A 19,246-nucleotide genomic window follows, 5' to 3' on the forward strand; every position below is an offset into this window, starting at 1 on the left:
ATGACCCCAGTAATTATATACTTTTCAGTCTGACAATGATCCCAGGCAGAATAATGGAGCAGCTGATTCAGGAGTCTATTAATATAGAATTAAAAGAGGATATTATAATTAATATCAATCATCCTGGATTTATGGAAAATAGATCCTGTCAAACTAACTTGATATTTTTAGATGAAATTACAAGTTCAGTTGTTAAAGGTAATAGGATTGAAGTAATAGACTTAGACTTTTGTAAGATGTTTGTCTTGGAATCACACATTATGATTACAAAACTCGATCTATATAAAACTAACATGGCACATATTAAAAGGATTTAAAACTGGCTAACTAATGGGTCTCCAGATGTAGTTATAAATAGGGAATCATTAAGGTGGCGTGTTTCTACTGTTCTTCTCCCTAAGCTATTTAACATTTTTATCAATGATCTGGAATAAAACATAAAATCATCACTGAAAGTTTGTGAAAGACAAAAATTGGAGGAGTGATAAATAATGTAAAAAGGACAAGTCACTGATGCAGTTATCTGGATCACTTGATAAAAGCTGGGTATGTGGGAACAATATACATTTTAATATGGCTAAATGTGAATGTATACATCTAGGAACAAAGAATGTAGGCCATACTTACATGATGGCGCACTCCATCCTGGGAAACAGGATCTCTGAAGATTTGGAGGAAGGGGGATGGATAATCTGGTGAACATGAGCTCCCAGTGAGATGCTGTGGCCAAAAACGCTAATCCAATCAGTGGAGACATAAACAGGGGAAGCTAAAGTAGACGACAGGTGCCCTCTATACTGGAGGATACCTGCTAAAGGGGAGGACACATGACCTCCCCCTCTCCTGGTTGTTTGGCTGCTCTCCCTGGCAGCCAGACACAGGCAGGGAGCGGGACCGAACTGCTACCAGATGCTGCCCAGGGCAGCGCAGCAGCTGTCTGGGAGAGCACCTGGCAGTTGCAGTGGTGGTGGTGGGCTGCCTCCGGGCTTGGCTTCTGCGACAGCAGCTGAGCAAGCTAGAGCCCAGCCCCCCAAACCCTGGCATGTTCTGTGTTCAACAGTGAGAGCCTGGCTGGGCAGGGATGGTATCAATACCAAGAAAGAGAAAATTGCTTTTGTAGTGAGCCAGCCACTCCCAGTCCCTATTCAAGCCCAAATTGATGGTATTAAGTTTGCAAATGACTTGTAGCTCAGCAGTTTTTCTTTGAAGTCTGTTTTGACACCTCATCATCAATTATTGGAAGTGGACCACATCCACCCTGACTGAACTGGCCTTCAACATTGGTTCTCCACTTGTAAAGTAACTCCCTTATCTTCATGTGCCAAGATATATTTATGCCTGTATCTATAAATTTACACTCCATGCATCTGAAGAAGTGGGCTTTTTACCCGCAAAAGCTTAGGCCCAAATAAATCTGTTAGTCTTTAAAATGCCATTGGACTGGTCATTGTTTTTGTGGATACAGACTAACACGGCTACCCCTCTGATACAGCATGGCTGAAAGAGGCTCTGGTCTGATCCCTTCTCTCCCGGCTCTGGCCCTGCCCCTTCCACTCCCCACACAGGCTGGCTGCTGGGGTGCACCTGACCCTTCATCCCTCCCCCACAAATCTCCTACAGTAGAGAGGTTATTTTACTGTATTTGGTATAGGCCTTGCTGGAGCCCTAGGCATAACTAACAGTGTGAACCAAAGGCTGTGAACTAGAGTAGGCCTGGCCTTGACAAAGTAACAACATCCTATGTATTAGCTAACACCAAGTAAGCACATTCCTGACCTGAGAGGATGGTGCAGGACATTGAGAGTTCTCAAGTAACTATGTAAACACATTCCTAACAGATGGCACAGGAACACACCAACCCCTCATAAGATTAGGATTGGATGACAGGATAATGGTGTTTTGTTTGAACTAGCAGGTACAAGGTGTAGGGTAGGTAACTAACATCATTTGGCATGTAATATGTAACTTGTTTGTATCAGTGTATATAAGACGTCATAGGAGAGGCATCTTTGACCAGCCTAGGGGCAGTGTCCTGGTGTGCTGGCTGAGCTGGTACCATTGTCGCAGGCATACATGCATTAGTGTACATGTAGCTCCTATGGGGCCCTAGTACCATGTTTGTTGACCAAGTGCCTTCACCACTGAACCAAACTGGTGGGCTTCCTAATGAATAACATTGAGGTCTACTGAATTAACAAGCTTCAATGTCTGCTAATTCAGCTGACATCAGAGCTCCAAGACCAGTAACAAGCACTGTTGCAGCAGCAACATTTCTCAGCACTTAACATTTGGCACTGCGGTGATAGCTGTTGGAATACTGTATCCAGTTCTAGTGTCCACAATTCAAGAAGCATGTTGAAAAATTGGAGAGCATTCAGAAAAGAACCATGAGAATGACTGAAGTATTAGAAAACATGCCTTACAGAGACAGACTCAAGGAGCTCAATCTATTTAGCTCAAAGAGAAGGTTAAAGGGTGACTTCATTACAGACTATAAGCACCCACATGGGGAACAAATATCTGATAACAAGCTCTTCAATCTAGCAAAGAAGTGTAACATGATCCAATGGCTGGAAGTTGAAGCTAGCCAAATTCACACAGGAAATAAGGCATAAATTTTTGAACAGTGAGGGTAATTAATCAGTGAAATGATTTACCAAGGGTCATGGTAAATTTCCATCATTGGAAATTTTTAAATCAATATCAGACGACTTTTTTCAAGATATGTGCTAAGTATCATTTTTGGGAAATTATATGGCCAATGTTATACAGGAAGTTAGATGGTGGGCAACCTGTGGCTCGTGAGTGCTCGTCATGGTAATCCGCCGGTGGGCTGTGAGACATTTTGCTGATGTTGACCATCCGCAGGCACAGCCGCCCACAGCTTCCAGTGACCGTGGTTTGCCATTCCTGGTCAATGTCAGCTGCGGGAAGCAACGGCTCTTCCTGCAGCTCCCATTGGCTGCGAACAGCAAACTGGGAGCTGCGGGCGGCCATGCCTGCGGACAGTCAATGTAAACAAACTGTCTCGCAGCCCACCAGCATATTACCCTGACGAGTTGCATGCAGCCCGTGGCCCACAGGTTGCCCACCACTGAATTACACCTTCACAATGGTCCCTTCTGGCTTTGTAATCTATGAATTATATTAAAAAAAAATTAAATCCAGAGACAGAACTTTGCTTCAGACCAGATGGCTGTGCATTGAATAGATGTTAAATAAATACAGGTTTATTTTTTTTTTAAATAAAAAACTAAAAAAGATGCTTTATTATGCAAATATATTTAGTTGCCAAAACCGATAAAAAAACAAAGAATGTGTTCCCACCTAAGCTTAATTCTTATAATTCAGATTTATGCATGAGTCCAAAAGTGAAGAATTGAATTAACTGAATTTGGTTATAAAGGCATGTACAGCTTTCAGTGAGTTTTCTTCAGAAACCAGGACTCAAATTCTTGTTTTGTATAAGTGCTTACAAACGTCATTTTGAAAAAACAAAGCATGTTAGAGAGGTAGTACAGTCTTGTGGTTATAGCACAGGACTGGGAATCAGAATGATTTCAGAATTCATGTGCAACTTTGGACAAGTCATTTCATTCTTTGTCTCTTTTTCCCTATCTGAAACAATACTATATACCTGTTGTGAGGTTTATTTTTGGTAAATTACAGAAGTGCAAAATAGTATTAATTCCAAACTAAAACTGATAATTGAGATATGTCTTTAAAGTTAATAGTATTTTTCATTGACAATGTATAAATAAAGAAATATGGAACCATAGATTATTTTAATGTACATATTACACCTAGTGTGTTAGAATAGATGGTTAATATTTGTAATTTACTCTAAAAACTCAAATTTTCAGAACACTCAGAAGAATTTATTGTCTCAAAATCCTCTTCTGCTCATTGTGGTAAGTTACGTAACCAACCACAATACTCTAATACATAAATATCTACATACTTATAACACTCAGTAGTACACTGTATAATTTACATAGTGTTTTGCCAATTCTAAAACAACTAGCATCTAAAAAGTTTTTAAAATCGCTCTAGTTCTCAGCAATTATCTATGTACTGTATTTTTTTTTTGGGGGGGGGGAGGGCATACAATACATGCAAGTGTGTCTGATTTTGTCCAGATTTAGAAATGAATTAGTAGGCTAATAGCTAAGCAGTAGGTATTGCACGTTCTAAAATACCATGCTTAAATATAGGCATGATTCCTTATACTTAAGATTATAATTCTATTAAAAGTGTGCCATACACACTATTTGCATGAACATAGAACTACCATGTACCTTTTAAGAATCATGTTCATAGCAGAAGTGGTACCCCACAAATATTTTATGTGTGCATATTTCCAATGTGGACTGGTACTATTATATTTGCCCATTTATAAACAACAGGAATAAACAACCCAATTGATCCAATTATTGAAGCCAGAAGAAAAGTCCATAAAAACATTCGATCAAGCACCTGAGCTATAAATTTCCAGTCTTCAACAACCTAAAAGACAAACAAAACAAGAATTGCTCAATATTCTAGAACATTTACAAATACAGGGCCAAGTCCTATAGTCCTGATTCAAGCAGAAGTCCTATTGATATTGTGATGTCAATGGGACTTCTGCCTGAATAAGGACTGAAGAAGCTAGCACATAGTATAAATTTTTCTATTATGCCAGTTCCATAAACATTAAAGATCTTTCTATTGTTACACTTTGAGTTAGAGCAAAGCTGTCAAACTCATTTTGGAAAGAGGGCCGAATACTTTAGTTACAGCCAAAGAATGAAGGCCTGACCCTGCAAGGTGCTGAACACTTTCTATTTCCTGGGAGATGAAAGTATTCAACACCTCAGAAGACTAGACCTTTTGGGAAACATGCTAACCTCAATCTACAGCACAATTCCCAGAGATCAGTCAGAGGCCTGTACAAATATTCAGGGTAGAATATGGCTCTTCTATAGTAGCTATACCTACTTGTAAGTAAAGTTATTGTTGCATTGAGTATCACATCAGGGAAAAAATGTGCAAGGCATTTTCAGAACTACCATTTCTTTGCCATTTTTAATATGATTATTTGTACATGCGGTCTATCAGTTTTGCGCACACAACTGCTGTAGTGGTGCATGCAAATTAAGCACACAACTAAACATTTTCAAGGTGGTTATTAGATTTCAGAGTTGGCATGTCATTAAAATTACCTGTGACATTAGGCCTATAGGTTCGGAAAAGGCAAGGTTACATAAGTTCCCATTAGGCAAAGTTTTCTTTGCAACCATAAGGGCAAATAAAGAAATAAATAAAAGCATTCTTCAGAAGGGAGCGAGAAAACTATATCAGACAGACTCAGAATTCAACACCCAGGGTTGGAATTTTTCAATATAAAAATGAGGACATTTTTTTTTACTGTGGTTAGTAATAGTGTCTTTTTCTGTGTTCCTCTGCAGTCCAAGCACGGAAACAAACTTAAGTATGCTATATTAATGTTTGATGCATGGAAATAAGTTAGTTTGGTAAATTAATGGCTATTTCTACAGAATTATATGGTAGTTATCAATAACCATTCAATAAAATATGTCCTCTTAAAAACAACTTTAAGATCTGCTAACTGACTACAGAGTCTTTTTGAAATACTTTATTACTTTTGAGTGACTCTGCAACAACAGTGAACATTTTGATAAGTAATAGTATTTTTAATTGTTTTGATAGCATTTCATTTTAGAAAAAATAAATATTATTTTCCCCAAAGTTTCATAAAACCATAATTTTGCCTTGATTTTGTACTCTTTTTAAACTAAATCAGCCAATTATTTTTGATTTAGTAAATAATGTTTTTTGGGGTTGAAACTAAAGAGTGAGAGAATTGTGTTTTATCAACTCTTCAATCATCTATCAACACATAAGTCAGCAAATAGGACTTTCCATTTAGTATGTGATATCCAGTAGAGTACTCTACCCTTATATCTGAGTGGCAATCCATGGCCCAAGCAATTTCTGCTGGGAGGAAGAAACAAAAACTAAGCTCTAGAGGTCCAAAGCAGTAATGCATCTCCTGAGATCTAGGTTTGAGTTCCAGTTCAGGATACATGACAAATGAGTTTGATGGTCTAATAGCAGAAGCCTTAGATCAGGGGTGAAAGTGAGCTGGTATGGGCCGAAACAGCGTACTGGTAAGAAGCCGGTACTGGCCCATATGCAGTCCACACTAAAGTGCTGCCGCAGCAGCAGTTTAAGGAGGGTCCTTTGCCGCCGCAGCACTCTGCCCCCACATCAGCAGCCCTGTTGGTAGAGACCCTACCGGCAGGGCTGCCAATGGGGGAGGCAAAAGGGCCGCTGCCCCAGTGCTGGCGATTTAAAAGGCCCACGGCTCCCAGCCGCTGCCGCCACTACCACAGCAGCAGCCGGATGCGGGCCCTTTTAAATCGCTGCCAGAGCCCTGGGCAGCAGAGGCCAAGCAGTGTGGATGGGCTGGCTGGGGGATGCTGATCCCCCCAGCCCTGCCCCTTCCATCTGAGGCCCTGCCCCTTCTGGCAGCTGGAGCTGCCCCTGTACCGGTAAGAATTTATTATTACCTTCACCTCTGCCTTAAATGGACATTTGTCCATGTCACTAAACTATCACAGTAGACATTTCTCAAGAAGATTATAACTGGAATAGAATGGATTTTGCAGTTTAGGAGAGAGGTACATTTGCAGAGTTGTGGGAACCTGTGTACCTCAGGTTTTTTGGATGAGCACTAAATTAATCTGCATTATTTTTAAACAGCAGTTTTGCCAACAACTAATGGAAATTATCTCCCAGAAGACACTGTCATTTTTCTATATCTATATCAAAGAGAAAGTCCAATATGGTTAATCTAGAAGGGTTTGGACAATTAGCCAATAGTTCAAACTGAGAAATTATCAGAAATCTCTAAGTACGGGTGTTATACAGAAATTGGTTTCTGTCATATCTGATGTTTGTAATTTCTTTGTGCAAGTAATCTTCACCACACAACTCTAAACTGAACAAACTTTTGGGGTCTGGTCCAATTTTAAAGGCAAGACCAAAAATTTAAATTTATACTGCCTTATATTAAGGTAAATCAAAGATGACAGATGTGAAATCTAATATTTCTGTATTATTCCTATATTGTTATACTTTATTAAAATTAAACAAGTTATGTATACCTTTAAAACTGAAGAGGTATGATACTGTTGACCACAGTCAAGAAGTGTTTTCCTAAGGTAGTAACTGTTTTCAGGTTTGGGCCTTATTACTGTTCATTATTTGTATTACCATAGTACTTACTAGCATACTTCAATAGCAATATTCACAGTACCAAAATTCCACTCGTAGCAACCGTTAGCAGGATTGGATCCACAACGAGAAATCAAATTAGTTCTGTTTTTTTTCCCCACTTATTGAAAGATAAGTAAAATATTTACAACTGATCCAGCTACTTGACCAAGGCCCTGATCCTGCAGGCACTAGGCCCTACCTAGGGGAAGCTCATTGTAGGATCAAGACCTTAGATTATGGTTTTTTTCTCTTATTAGTGTTTTCCCTCACAATATATAGACTATATTTATAAATATATATATTTAAACTCAAGATATTGTAACACTATGGCAAAGAATGCAAGTGATAAAAAGGAAATTGACCCAGAGCAACTGTTGAACCCCTAGCACACATTCAGGTATGCAGTTATTTGAATGTGTGGTTGCTTGATGCATAAATACACCTGCACATTTTTTCCTTACAAATACCCCTTCACTTGTAGTTCAATGCAAAAAACGTATGTTGGTGCAACATCACAGCTGAAAAATAATTCTCCACTCACTTATTCTAGTGTAAATCTAAATCAACAAAGATACACCAGTGAAAGTGAGAGAAGAATCAGACATATAAAATTCAACATTGTGGTTCTGAGAGTAACAATATAGTAGCCATAATACATATAGGAAATACTGTTCATACAGAGATACTATATATAAAATGCACAAAGATAAGATACCAGTACAGTGCCTAGCACAATGGGCCTCTGGTCTCTGACTACATCTCCTAGGCACTACAGTAACACAAATAATTAATAATAATACATATGTACTGAGTTATTCGCATAAGTCTCCCATGAGAGCAAATGTCTGGGGCACAAGGAAAAAATCCAGCTTGCAACTAGGGCCAGACATGGGAGAGGAGGCAAGCAGGCCAGTTTTCCCAACAGGTCGCCCCTGGATGAAGAAACTCCCATGCTGCCAGAAAACACTGCATGATTGTCCCATATGGCCAGACAGCAAAGTGGATGCGCTCATATTCCCAGACACTTCAATAGTGCCTTGAAAATAGTGCTTAGGTCATAGAAGAACCAGTGGTTTTTGGAAAAGGGAAAACTAAAACAGCACATTTAAGATTCATTCAACTGATGTTGAAGTGTCATTACTGTCTATTAAGAAATGTATTTTTGGTTGATTAAACATATTGATTAAAATAAATCTTTTTAAATGCTCTGCCTTAGCATACTTTCATACAAAATACACATTGGTTACCACTTAAATTTAATCAAACTATAACTTATGGTAATACTTAGAGAAGGACTATTATAATTCATAACAAGAATTGTTCTGGTTTGGATTTAAGACTGCAAAATTAAGTTTAGTTCTATTTTTGCTGAACTGCACATAAGATAGTTTTAATGTGTATTTTTTAAATTATAAAAATCAATTAAAATTAAAATGATAAAGATATCTTGTCATGTGTTAAAATTAAGAATACATACTCCCCAACAATAATGTGATAATGAAACAGTCCAGTAGCAACCCTACAGGCAAAATAAGATTTAGAATATTCATTCACTCTACTGTTGTAATTGACCAAACATCTCCAAGGGATTTATAATTATAAGAAAATATTTTCAGAAAGACCACAAAAGGCTTAACTGTAAAAGGGAGCCAGACAGATTTTGATCACCATTGCAGAAAGCATACAGTACTCATATGGAGTCTATCAAAAATGTACTTGTTTACTGGAAGGCCTTTTTATCGCTTCCCAAAAGCAGGACATCTTGAAACAAGGCTAGCATTTCTAGCTATTTCAGGAAATAATTGGTCACTGCTATACTAGATAAGAACAGAGACATTGTTTAGATTTCTATTCTACTTTCTAATCTGAACAAATGAGTGCAACATCACCAATACACACACCTCGCGAACGTCATTCTCCTTCATGATATGTCTTGTAATGTATCGGATAGAATCTAGAGCTGCTTCCAAGGTGTTCCTAGATGATTCTGATCCACTGGTATTGCTAGTTTCTTCTTTCTGAGCAAAGTATCTATCTACATGACTTCTCATGCAAAGTATCTTTGGAAGTTTATGAAGAAATATCTTGCGGACCCAAGGTGCCATAGCATTGTGAGTAGAAGAGGAACGATGATGAATATTAATAGCAAAGACAGTTATCACAATGGACAATGTCACAAAAATCATGGTAAACACCAAGTACTCTCCAATAAGTGGTATAACTTTAGAAGATGATGGTATAATCTCTTCAATAACAAGAAGAAAGACAGTCAATGACACCAGTACTGAAGTGCAAAGAGAAATTTTTTCACCTTCATTTGAAGGGAGATAAAAGACAAGGACAGTTAAAAATGAAAGTCCTATACACGGAATAATGAGAAACAGTGTGTAAAAAAGAGGCAACCGTCTAATTACAAATGAATATGTAATAAACGGGTACCAGCAGCATCCATCAGTTCTCTTCCCTTTGCTCCCTGTTGCTGTTACTATTTCCCATTCTCCATTATCAAAGAAATCTCTCTTGTCAACATCGTAATCTTCTAGAATAATATCAACCTGTGAGCCATCATAGGTCCAGGAACCAAATTTCATGGAGCAGTTTTGGAGGTCAAATGGAAAGAATGTAACATCTATTGTACAAGAACTTTTGTAGTTTGCTGGGGGAGTCCAAGCAACGGTCCCATCATATTTTACTACTGTTTTTGTAGCTGTTCCTTCAAAACGACCATCTGCACTGAAAGGAAAAAATATGCATATTTGGCTACGTTATTACACACATTACAACCAGATGCTTTTAGTTAAGGTTTCCTATTAAGTGTCACCATTCCAAAGTGTCATTTCAGATGCTTTATCACTTTAGAGTGGAAATTTTGCACTTTTGGCCTCAGATCATGGCTCTATTTTCTTATGTTTAAGCTGATTGAGGAAAAGCAAACCATGAAAAAACATTTTTCCCATTATCATAATATTTGTGCAACTTTTCTGAACTGCTCTAGTGCCTCAGAGGAGGGGGTCAAAACTTGAGTTGTGATAGGAATCACTCTTGCTTAACAGATGTGCATATTTGTGGACTGGTGAAAATCAATTTTACTGTAACTTAATTATGCATGCAAAAACCAAACAATACACTTAGCACTTCCAAACTTTTTTGTTTTATAAATACAATAACAGGGTTTTTTTTTACTAAACAATCAACCAGTGTTCTACAGGCACTGTCTATGCAAATATAAGTTGAGCAAAAACTTTAATTCAAAATTCAGTCTCTCCAAGTTCTATTACCTCTCTGCATAGATATATAAGAAAGGTGAGTAAAGTTTCATTTAGCATCATTGTACATTGAGTATTATATATATGAGGATATATATTGATGGCCTCAATCTATTAGTTTGTATTCAGAACTGTGCACTCTGGTAGGACTCTGCAGAAGCCCCAGCATAAATGAATGCATGTTTGTGCAGGACTGTGTTCTACTTCTGACTAGCAAATCATTTCATATGAAGGAATTTAACTATTTTTTTTTAAATCCTAGAAAATTCCATAGAAAAATGGAATGTTAAAAGACACTACGATTGTAAAGCAAAGCACTCAGAAGTCTGGAAACGCCAAAGGTCAGGCAGTCCATGCATTTTTAATTCTGACACCTTATGTGCATGTATTATAATATAGTCTAATTATGTGATCACACAGTATTTATCCGCAGAACCCATGCCTCATTCTATATGGAGAGTGGATGGTCAATGTGGCAAGGGTAGATTTATTTTATAGAATAACATTCAAATCTTACTTGTCATACAACACAATATCTGGAATCCAGATAGAGTCTGATGGGACACGAATAGATGTTATTCCAGCATAGTCTTCAGGTTTCCACCTTAATTTTACATCTATCCATTCCTATAAATACATGATAAATGTTATAGTATCTTTAAAACTGACTTAAAACAGGCAATATATAGATAGATAGTTTTAGGATGAAGAAGTAGTAGAAGGGATGTAAAAGAGATCAGATTTTTTGCTTCCACATCTCACGTATTAAAGTGAACATGGTGACGCAGTTAATCATTATCTACTGGGTCCAATTTGTCTTTCTTCAATTTTAAGAGCCATTTAGTTCCACAGTACTTCTGTATGGAGTTTTAAAAAATATTAAAAGCCTCTTAAACAATATATTCACATACATTAAAGCAGTTACAAAATAAGGATGAGCAAAGATGAAAAAGTTTGGTTTGGAAAAGCATCCAAAAGTTTGGAAACTTATCTAAATCTGATCTGAACTTTAGGGTCAGAAAAGAAGATCCTGCTGTCTCATGAGATTGCCAGTGCTTTCTGGATCTGTCCGCACTAGAAATAATATAACTCCACCTTAACGTTTTGGTAGTTTTATTTCTGAACTAGAAAATGTAGAAGTGCAAGAAAAAATAGGATCTCAAAAGATTCACTATTTGGTTAGAGCTTTAAACATCAGTTTAGGCCACTTATTTTAACTGAACTGGTTAATCTAGTTAAAAGTACTGAACAGTGATAGTTGGGGAGGTCATAAGTGGATTTCACCAAACTTTCTTGCTATTCTGAAGTAGTAGCAGGTGTTGGTAAGGGCAGGCTGCTGCTTCAAGAACCAGTGTAAGAGAGTCCCACATACTCCCCCACCTCAGTCAACTATTTAATAGCTAATCTAAAAAGAAATGCTTGAGTATAAATAAGAGACAAGAAAGGTGAGGTAATATCTTTTACTGAACCAACTTCTATTGGTGGAAGGTACAAACTTTTAACTATTTTTGTATATAAAGTAAATAAGGTTTTTTAAAATGTTTAAGAAGCTTCACTTAAATTAAAATGCAGAGCCCTCTGGACCGGTGGCCATGACCTGGGCAGTGTGAGTGCCATTGAAAACCAGTTTGTGTGCTGCCTTCGGCACCTGTGCCATAGGTTGTCTACCCCTGGTCTAGTCTGTAGAAGGAAAGAGTAGCTCTGTGTAGCTCAAAAGTTTATACTTTCCATCATCAGAAGATGGTCCGATAAAAGATATTACCTCATCTACATTGTCTCACTCATATCCTGGGACCAACACAACTGCAACAACACTGAAAACAACTGAGTATATATGGCAGTTATTATGGGAAAGAAGAAAATTGAGAAAGTTCTACAAATATAATTTAGTAAAGCGTGTGCTCACTGCAGGTAGGGGCCCTAAACTTTTCTCAAAGTCAATAAAGGTGCAGGGAAGAGTTAGAGGACTGAAGATGGTAAGTGGGATGAAATAAGGAAACACTTTGTAACAATTTAAGGGTAACTCAGTGACAAATATATCTAAAGATAATAACTGCGTCAAAGTTTAGTTCTGGATTGTGATTATAACTTGAGGGCACTTCCTGCTTATGCTCTAATACCTATACCTAGGGCAGAATAAACCAACTAGGTGTTTACAGCAAGCCCCTCCTCCTTGACCTCCAGACAGATTACAGGCCATGAAATTAAAAGTCCTGAGCTTTGTTAATCAAAATTGGATAAAAATATCTTAACACTATAATTTTAAAATAACTTTTTAAAAGCAATTATACAAAGCTATACTATCTTGTGCTTGTGACAGTTTCTGACTAAAAACTGGATGCTTCATTATAGGAATTTCAAAATATATGTCTGAATATACGTATTTTCATTTAATAGATGTATCTAAAATATGTCACTTTTATTAGAATGTTCTTTTTTGAAAAAGCGTTTCGATTTATTTTTTAATTATTTAACTGAATTTTGTGGCTATTAATTCTTTCGAGCATTATGATGTGCCTTTTGTGTTAAACATGCTATATAAACTAAAGGTTAATATAGTTTTTAGATGAAGATCCTATAAATATACAACCACCTAAAAATCTGCTTACAACTTTACATTTTAGTCATTCAGTGGACTCTTGAGTTGACATTTGCACATACCTGTTTCAGCCAAACATTTGTTGTCATCAGCTGATTTTTTTCATCCTATAAAAAATTTAAACATCATGTTTTTATGGGAACAATGATTTTACACTGCTTATTGACTGTAACCAACTGTGATTTTGTTCGAAGGAGGCTCATTAAATTGCAATACAAATATATCAATTGAGAAGGACTCAATTTGAAAAGCCCGTTTGTCTATTTTTTTCTAACTACTATTTTTACAGCCACCAGCTAAGATTACAGTAACCAAAATAAATTAATGAAAAAGTGATTTCCCCTCCCCCTCACATCCAACGTTGATTTACTTTGTATATTTTACAGCATTTCACGTATAGTACTACTGTTTCCCTGTAGAGTCATGAAGGAACAAAATAACTAATGGAAAATACTCTTTAAAACCATTAGGAGAACAGATAAAGCCTTACAGATTTTTTTTTCTGTTTAATTTCAGAATATACTTTTCAAAAGTGCTCAATTAGGAAACATTTTTAAAATTAGTAAATTAAAAAAAATCAAGTTGAAATCTTTAATGTTCTAAACTATGCCATGCCAGTAGATTCTCTCTTCTTTTATGGAAATGACATGTTCAAGGACATCTTTATTTCTTATTTTTTATGCAATAACATCTCTATATTTTATGTTTATAGAACCAACAAGAGAACAGATTGCTATAATTTAAAAACATATATTTTTGTATTTATTCATTGAAATGAATTTTAAACAATAGGAAACCCAATAACTCTACATATACTAAAAGCTTTAGGTAACAAATTTTACAGAAAACAAAAATATGTGCAAGGGCCACTTATTTTAATCAAGTATCAGAGGGGTAGCCGTGTTAGTCTGGATCCGTAAAAGCAGCAAAGAATGCAGTTGATGAAGTGGTTATTCACCCACGAAAGCTCATGCTCCAAAACGTCTGTTAGTCTATAAGGTGCCACAGGATTCTTTGCTGCTTTTATTGTAATCACTCTCTCTGTGGCTTCTAACAATTTATTTTTCTTCCTTCATCTTCACTTCTCTGAGGCTCCCCTTCTCATTGCACCCTTATCTATATAAGCCTCCTTTTAAAATGTTTCATTTATTTTATATATATATATATATATATATATATATATATATATATATATATATATATATATATACACACACACACACACACACACACACACACACACACACACAATTATTTAACAACAGAATATCAAGTTATTTTTCATAAACACTTTCCTAATCTAAAAGCTTTGATCAGCTTTTAGTTTTAATATTATTTACCATACATACCACATCCACTAACTGAGAGATCGCAAGACCAAACTTTATTTTTATTGTGTCATTCAAGCGCTGGACTGGGCGAACCCATTTTTGATAGTCTTGAAATAAGTGTTTGAACAAACGATCTTCACTTTTAGCAATAAAAGAAGGTTCTGATATACCTACACAACAAAAGAAATATGTTTAATATACATATATGGTGAAATACAATGTACTCATTTTCACGAATATTGGTACAACTTGATATTTAAATACAGTATATTGATTCAGGTATGTACATGTAGAATTTTATTTCTCATCTAATCCCCATTTTTGTCTGCGAGGGTGGCGGAGGTTAAGCCACCTAGGGTTAGCTTGATAAAATTCACTGATTTTATTATTCATTACTCTTGTTAGCACCATCATACTTTCCAAATCTGAAGCCCAGGAACAGAGGACCCTTATCTCACCATCTATGAGTAACACTGGAAAAAGTGAAACAGTCAAAAATTTCTTGTGCCATTTTTACAAATCATCCAGGTACCAGGTAACTAAAAATCCTACAGAGTTTTTTTTAAACTAGATAATGCCACTAAACTAACTACAGCTGCTCATTCACAATAGTGTGGTTCCAAACACCTCTTAACCATATTAACAATGCTCTCCTCTAAATGGGCACCAATCAATGCAAGTCTCATCCTCCCATGGCGCAAACATAAAAAACAAGTCAGAAAAGAATGGCAGCATCCTTTATAGGTGGGATGACTGACAGTTTTTTTTTGTTTGTTTGTTTTTTTGCCTTCTTGCTTCAGTGGAGTAAGGTGGAAGGGATTCAGGCAAAAGGAATACTTTCATCTAGTGGTCAGAACAGCATCATATAAAACATTCACTAATGTGCTTGTATAAGTCCTAGTCTACTGACCCTTGGGTGTAATAGTTTCAAATCTGAGCAAAATGAAAGACTATTGTGTATTTTTCTTCTTAACATGAAGTAAGGTCAAGTTTTAAAACTGTCCCTGTATTTCTAGTTTATTTAAGAACTCATGTTTACTAGGGATGAAAATATCATTTAAAAGTTAACCATTTAAACAATTAAAAATATTTTGTTTAAAAGGTTAACCAGTTAAAGGAAGAGGGGCTGGGGCTGATCCGGCTGGTGTGGTTGGGGTTAGCAGACTAGCCGGCCCGGGGATTAACGGTTAAGGCAGGTAAACCAGTAAGACTAATGCTTACCGGTTAACTCGTTAACATTTTACTTCCCTAATGTTTACTTAATTAACTCATTTGGAATGCAGGAGTTGGTTGTTTGGAGGGGGAAAGGAAATACTGGCTTGAAAATAACCCAGCAATAACTTGGAAACACACCCAAACTCAAGGAAACTGGCAGCAGAAAGTAAATGCTGCCTGGCTCTGGCTCTTCCCCATCCCTCCCAACCTCCCATACCAGCTTGGAAGGGCCAGGAAGAAAGTAGAGCAGCAATTCTTCCCTCTCATCCTCATCTCTGCTGGTTTGGTTTCTATTATGCCACCTTCGGCACTGTGCAGGGGAGAGTAATGTGGTTTGTGGTTAAGAAACTGAACATATGCATTGGAAGAAAATGTAAATGCTCATATACACCAATGGGGTTCTAGATTGACTGAAACTACTCAGGAAAAATATCTAGACATCACTGTGGCCTGTTCAAGGCAAATGGAATAAAAACAAACGAACAATCCAAAAACCCAAGTAAGATATTAGTATTATTCTCTATTCCTTTCCTAATATAGCCTAAAAATATTATACTGTCATTACATAAATTCATGGCTTGTCCTCACCTGAAATTCTGTGCTCCATATTGGTACCCATCTAAAAAGGATATTACAGAAATAGAAAGGGTCCAGAGAAGGGCAACAAAAAGGATTAAAGATATGGAAAGATTTCCATATGAGGAGAGATTAAAAAGATTAGGACTATTTTGTTTAGAGAGGAGTTGACTCTAGCCAACATACAGAAGTAAATAAAATAGTGAATGTTACAGAGAAAGTCACTCAGATATTCCTATATACCCTAACTCATAATAGAAGCGGAAGGGGATAATAAGTGCAATTAAAATAATACTTAAAACCAATCACAAATATTTTAATACAAAAATTAAACACACAACACTCATTGTGACAAACTATTAGTGAGGCAGAGATTAGTAGGATTTAAAAGATGATTAGATGTTCCTATGAATATGCTGGCCTCAGTTACACTAACCAGGATGAAAAAATATACATGTTAGTAACACTTGTGGTTCAGGACATAAGACAATCATTAACTCCCTTGGATTAAGCCCATAATAGCATTTTTTCACTTTCCTTTGCTGCAGTTGTTGCTGGTCAGGTTTGACTATTGGACTAAACTGACCACTGATCTGATCAATGCTGCAATTTTTATGATCTTATAAAAACTAATACACAACGAATGAAAAGATAAGTGGGTTTGACTGGTTAAGAGTCATCTACCTCAGTAACAATATGGCTGCCTGCCATAGAGTATACAATCAGTAATCCCTTTGAATTTTGTTTCTTTGATACAGTATACAGGCTTTTCCATTGTTAATATATAAACCTTGGAAAATACAAGTATCAGTGATGGAGGATCTTCTTCTTTCAACAACAAGCTATGGAAAATATTATTGCCACCAACAGGAGAAAGCAACAGTTATTTTTGCCTTGTAGATCACAGACTGTATCCTGGAAATCCTAGAAATAGTGTTAAATTCAGTTGTAGTTCACTGTAACATCAGTAATATTTTGTATTTAAATCTGAATTTCCTTCCAAACCCCCCTGTATGAACGGACATGTACAAAAAATTGATATGAAATGGAGCCTTAGACCTAATACCTTTCAGTAGTCTTCCCCTAAGCCATAAATTCTCTTTCAGTAAGCAGGTATGAGATCTCACTGAGCCTAAACTCCAACAATCCATTCTGTATTCATTAAATACAGAAGATCTACCCTATTTGTCAACAGCATGTAAAGGTTTGGGTTAAGTTCACCCCAAAGTTCCAGGCATATCAATTTGAGGGGTAAAACTAAATAAAAAAGAGCAAGGTTTCAGCATTAACACCCCGTTCATCTGAATGGAATAGTTCAAACACTTGGAGGCAAACAATTCTGTCCCCTTCTACTCAACAGTGGAGGGTCCTCCTGTGGCAAAATCAGTGACATTCCGCTGTGTAGGAATGGGAGGTGGAATCTGAGGAACTTGTGAAGAGAAGGCACACAACCTGTGCACTACAGAGCCCAGCTCCAGGGGGATACCCTGCATTCTTCTGCACAGTGCAGGTTTGGAGCAGATTTGCCACTATGGCTATTAACTAGCTCTTCTTTCAACCTCAGCAGGAGCACAAGCAGCAACAATGCTACTATAGTCTCAGAGCTGGAGTAGCAGCTACGGTGTAAGTCTGCTGCCAGGGAGTAGTTTAGAGGAAAGGACTCTTTCTTCCACCAACTCCAACAGTACTTTAATGCCTCGTGTTGTGTGCTGCTCTCAGGATTAGGGCTTGAAGGCAGGTAACACCTCAGTTTCAGAATACAACTCTTATCAGTTTAAAGTTAACTTTCTGAATATGAATTAAATTATCTTTGCAGATGTCCAAAGGGCTGGAAATTTTGTTGTTGTTTTTCAAAGTGAAATCCTATATTCTGCAGAAGCTGAATGTAACCCTCACTAGCCAGGGAATGTTTCCTATTTGTGGCTGGTAAGTGGACAAGTGAATTTGTCAAACCCTGCAGCAGTTTATACAGCAGTTTAAAATTATACCACTTGAAAACACAATATACTGAGAGAACTATTCCTCTGTCTTCATATTTTTCATTTCTTCATTGAATCATGTAGTGTTTTCTACATTTGAGTCTAATCCTTTGAAAATACATGCAATATCCTTTTTTGTGTTACGATTAATACAACTTACTTTTCTATCATTGACAATTATCTGCTGAATTTGTCATACAATTTGAGTGATGATGCAGTTTGACATTCTTTCTTCATGAACTGACCTTGGAGCAGGGACACAGGAAGTTTTTGCACTGGTGGTGCTTGGTACTTCACATTATCTTCTACATTTCTGTAAAGAGATACCTTGAACAGAAATTTGTTATCTTCAGGCTACACATGCCTCTAAATGTTCACATGGAACTCCTATTAAACATGAAATTTTATTCACTATTGTAGATGGGATTTTTTATGTTTTTAACTGTTTATTTGGCATTCCATTCCATTTTAAACAAAGGTGTACAAAATTTTCCAAAGATCTAATTTATTTCATTGGGGGAGTATATAAGCAAATAATAGTTTCTATGATGCCTCTTAATTCTTTTCCTCTTTCAAGACCACGGATCAGTACTTTTTTCAAGTTATCGGCTACTCATATTTATATGCAATACCTTGAGCTTCAGTATGAAATTTTTTTTGCAATATTATAAACCCCAAGTCTACAAACTTTATGCTGGCCCTCTTTTGTACTCATACAGGTTGTATGGGTAGCAGCTTGTACAAAATATTTTAAATACCCTCCAGATAGTAACTTAGATAACACTCCGTATCATTTTGCCAATACTCCTTTTTTTTTTTTTTTTTAAATCAAGCTGGACTGGATGACACATAGCGCTAGTAATGAGGCTGGTCCAGGCTGTTCATTCAAATTCAGCCCAGACCATTAAAGGCTGAGAGAGTCCAGAGTAGTTTGGAAGAGCGTGTGAAATGAATAATTTGGTTTCTAAAAGGCAAGAATCCACATCTTAAAATTAG

The 19,246-nt window shown here is 36.7% G+C and overlaps 1 protein-coding gene across 4 annotated transcripts in view; it reads right to left on the reverse strand.

Moving 5' to 3' along the window:
• Positions 1 to 3,208: 3,208 nt before the first annotated feature.
• Positions 3,209 to 19,246, reverse strand: part of CHRNA5 (cholinergic receptor nicotinic alpha 5 subunit) — a 31,559-nt gene continuing 15,521 nt past the window's right edge. For 2 of the 4 annotated variants that reach the window (XM_050967019.1, XM_050967020.1), the window contains exons 2-6: positions 14,499 to 14,650; positions 13,212 to 13,256; positions 11,068 to 11,177; positions 9,186 to 10,017; positions 3,209 to 4,506 (exon numbers count right to left, since the gene is read on the reverse strand). In XM_050967019.1, the coding sequence (XP_050822976.1) occupies positions 4,345 to 4,506; positions 9,186 to 10,017; positions 11,068 to 11,177; positions 13,212 to 13,256; positions 14,499 to 14,650 (1,301 nt within the window). In that variant the 3' untranslated portion in view covers positions 3,209 to 4,344. The remainder of the gene's footprint in view (positions 4,507 to 9,185; positions 10,018 to 11,067; positions 11,178 to 13,211; positions 13,257 to 14,498; positions 14,651 to 19,246) is intronic. The other 2 variants (XM_050967021.1, XM_050967022.1) reach the window with 2 other exon arrangements.

The sequence above is a fragment of the Gopherus flavomarginatus genome, chromosome 9 (assembly GCF_025201925.1).
Source record: "Gopherus flavomarginatus isolate rGopFla2 chromosome 9, rGopFla2.mat.asm, whole genome shotgun sequence".
NCBI classification, from domain to species: domain Eukaryota; kingdom Metazoa; phylum Chordata; order Testudines; family Testudinidae; genus Gopherus; species Gopherus flavomarginatus.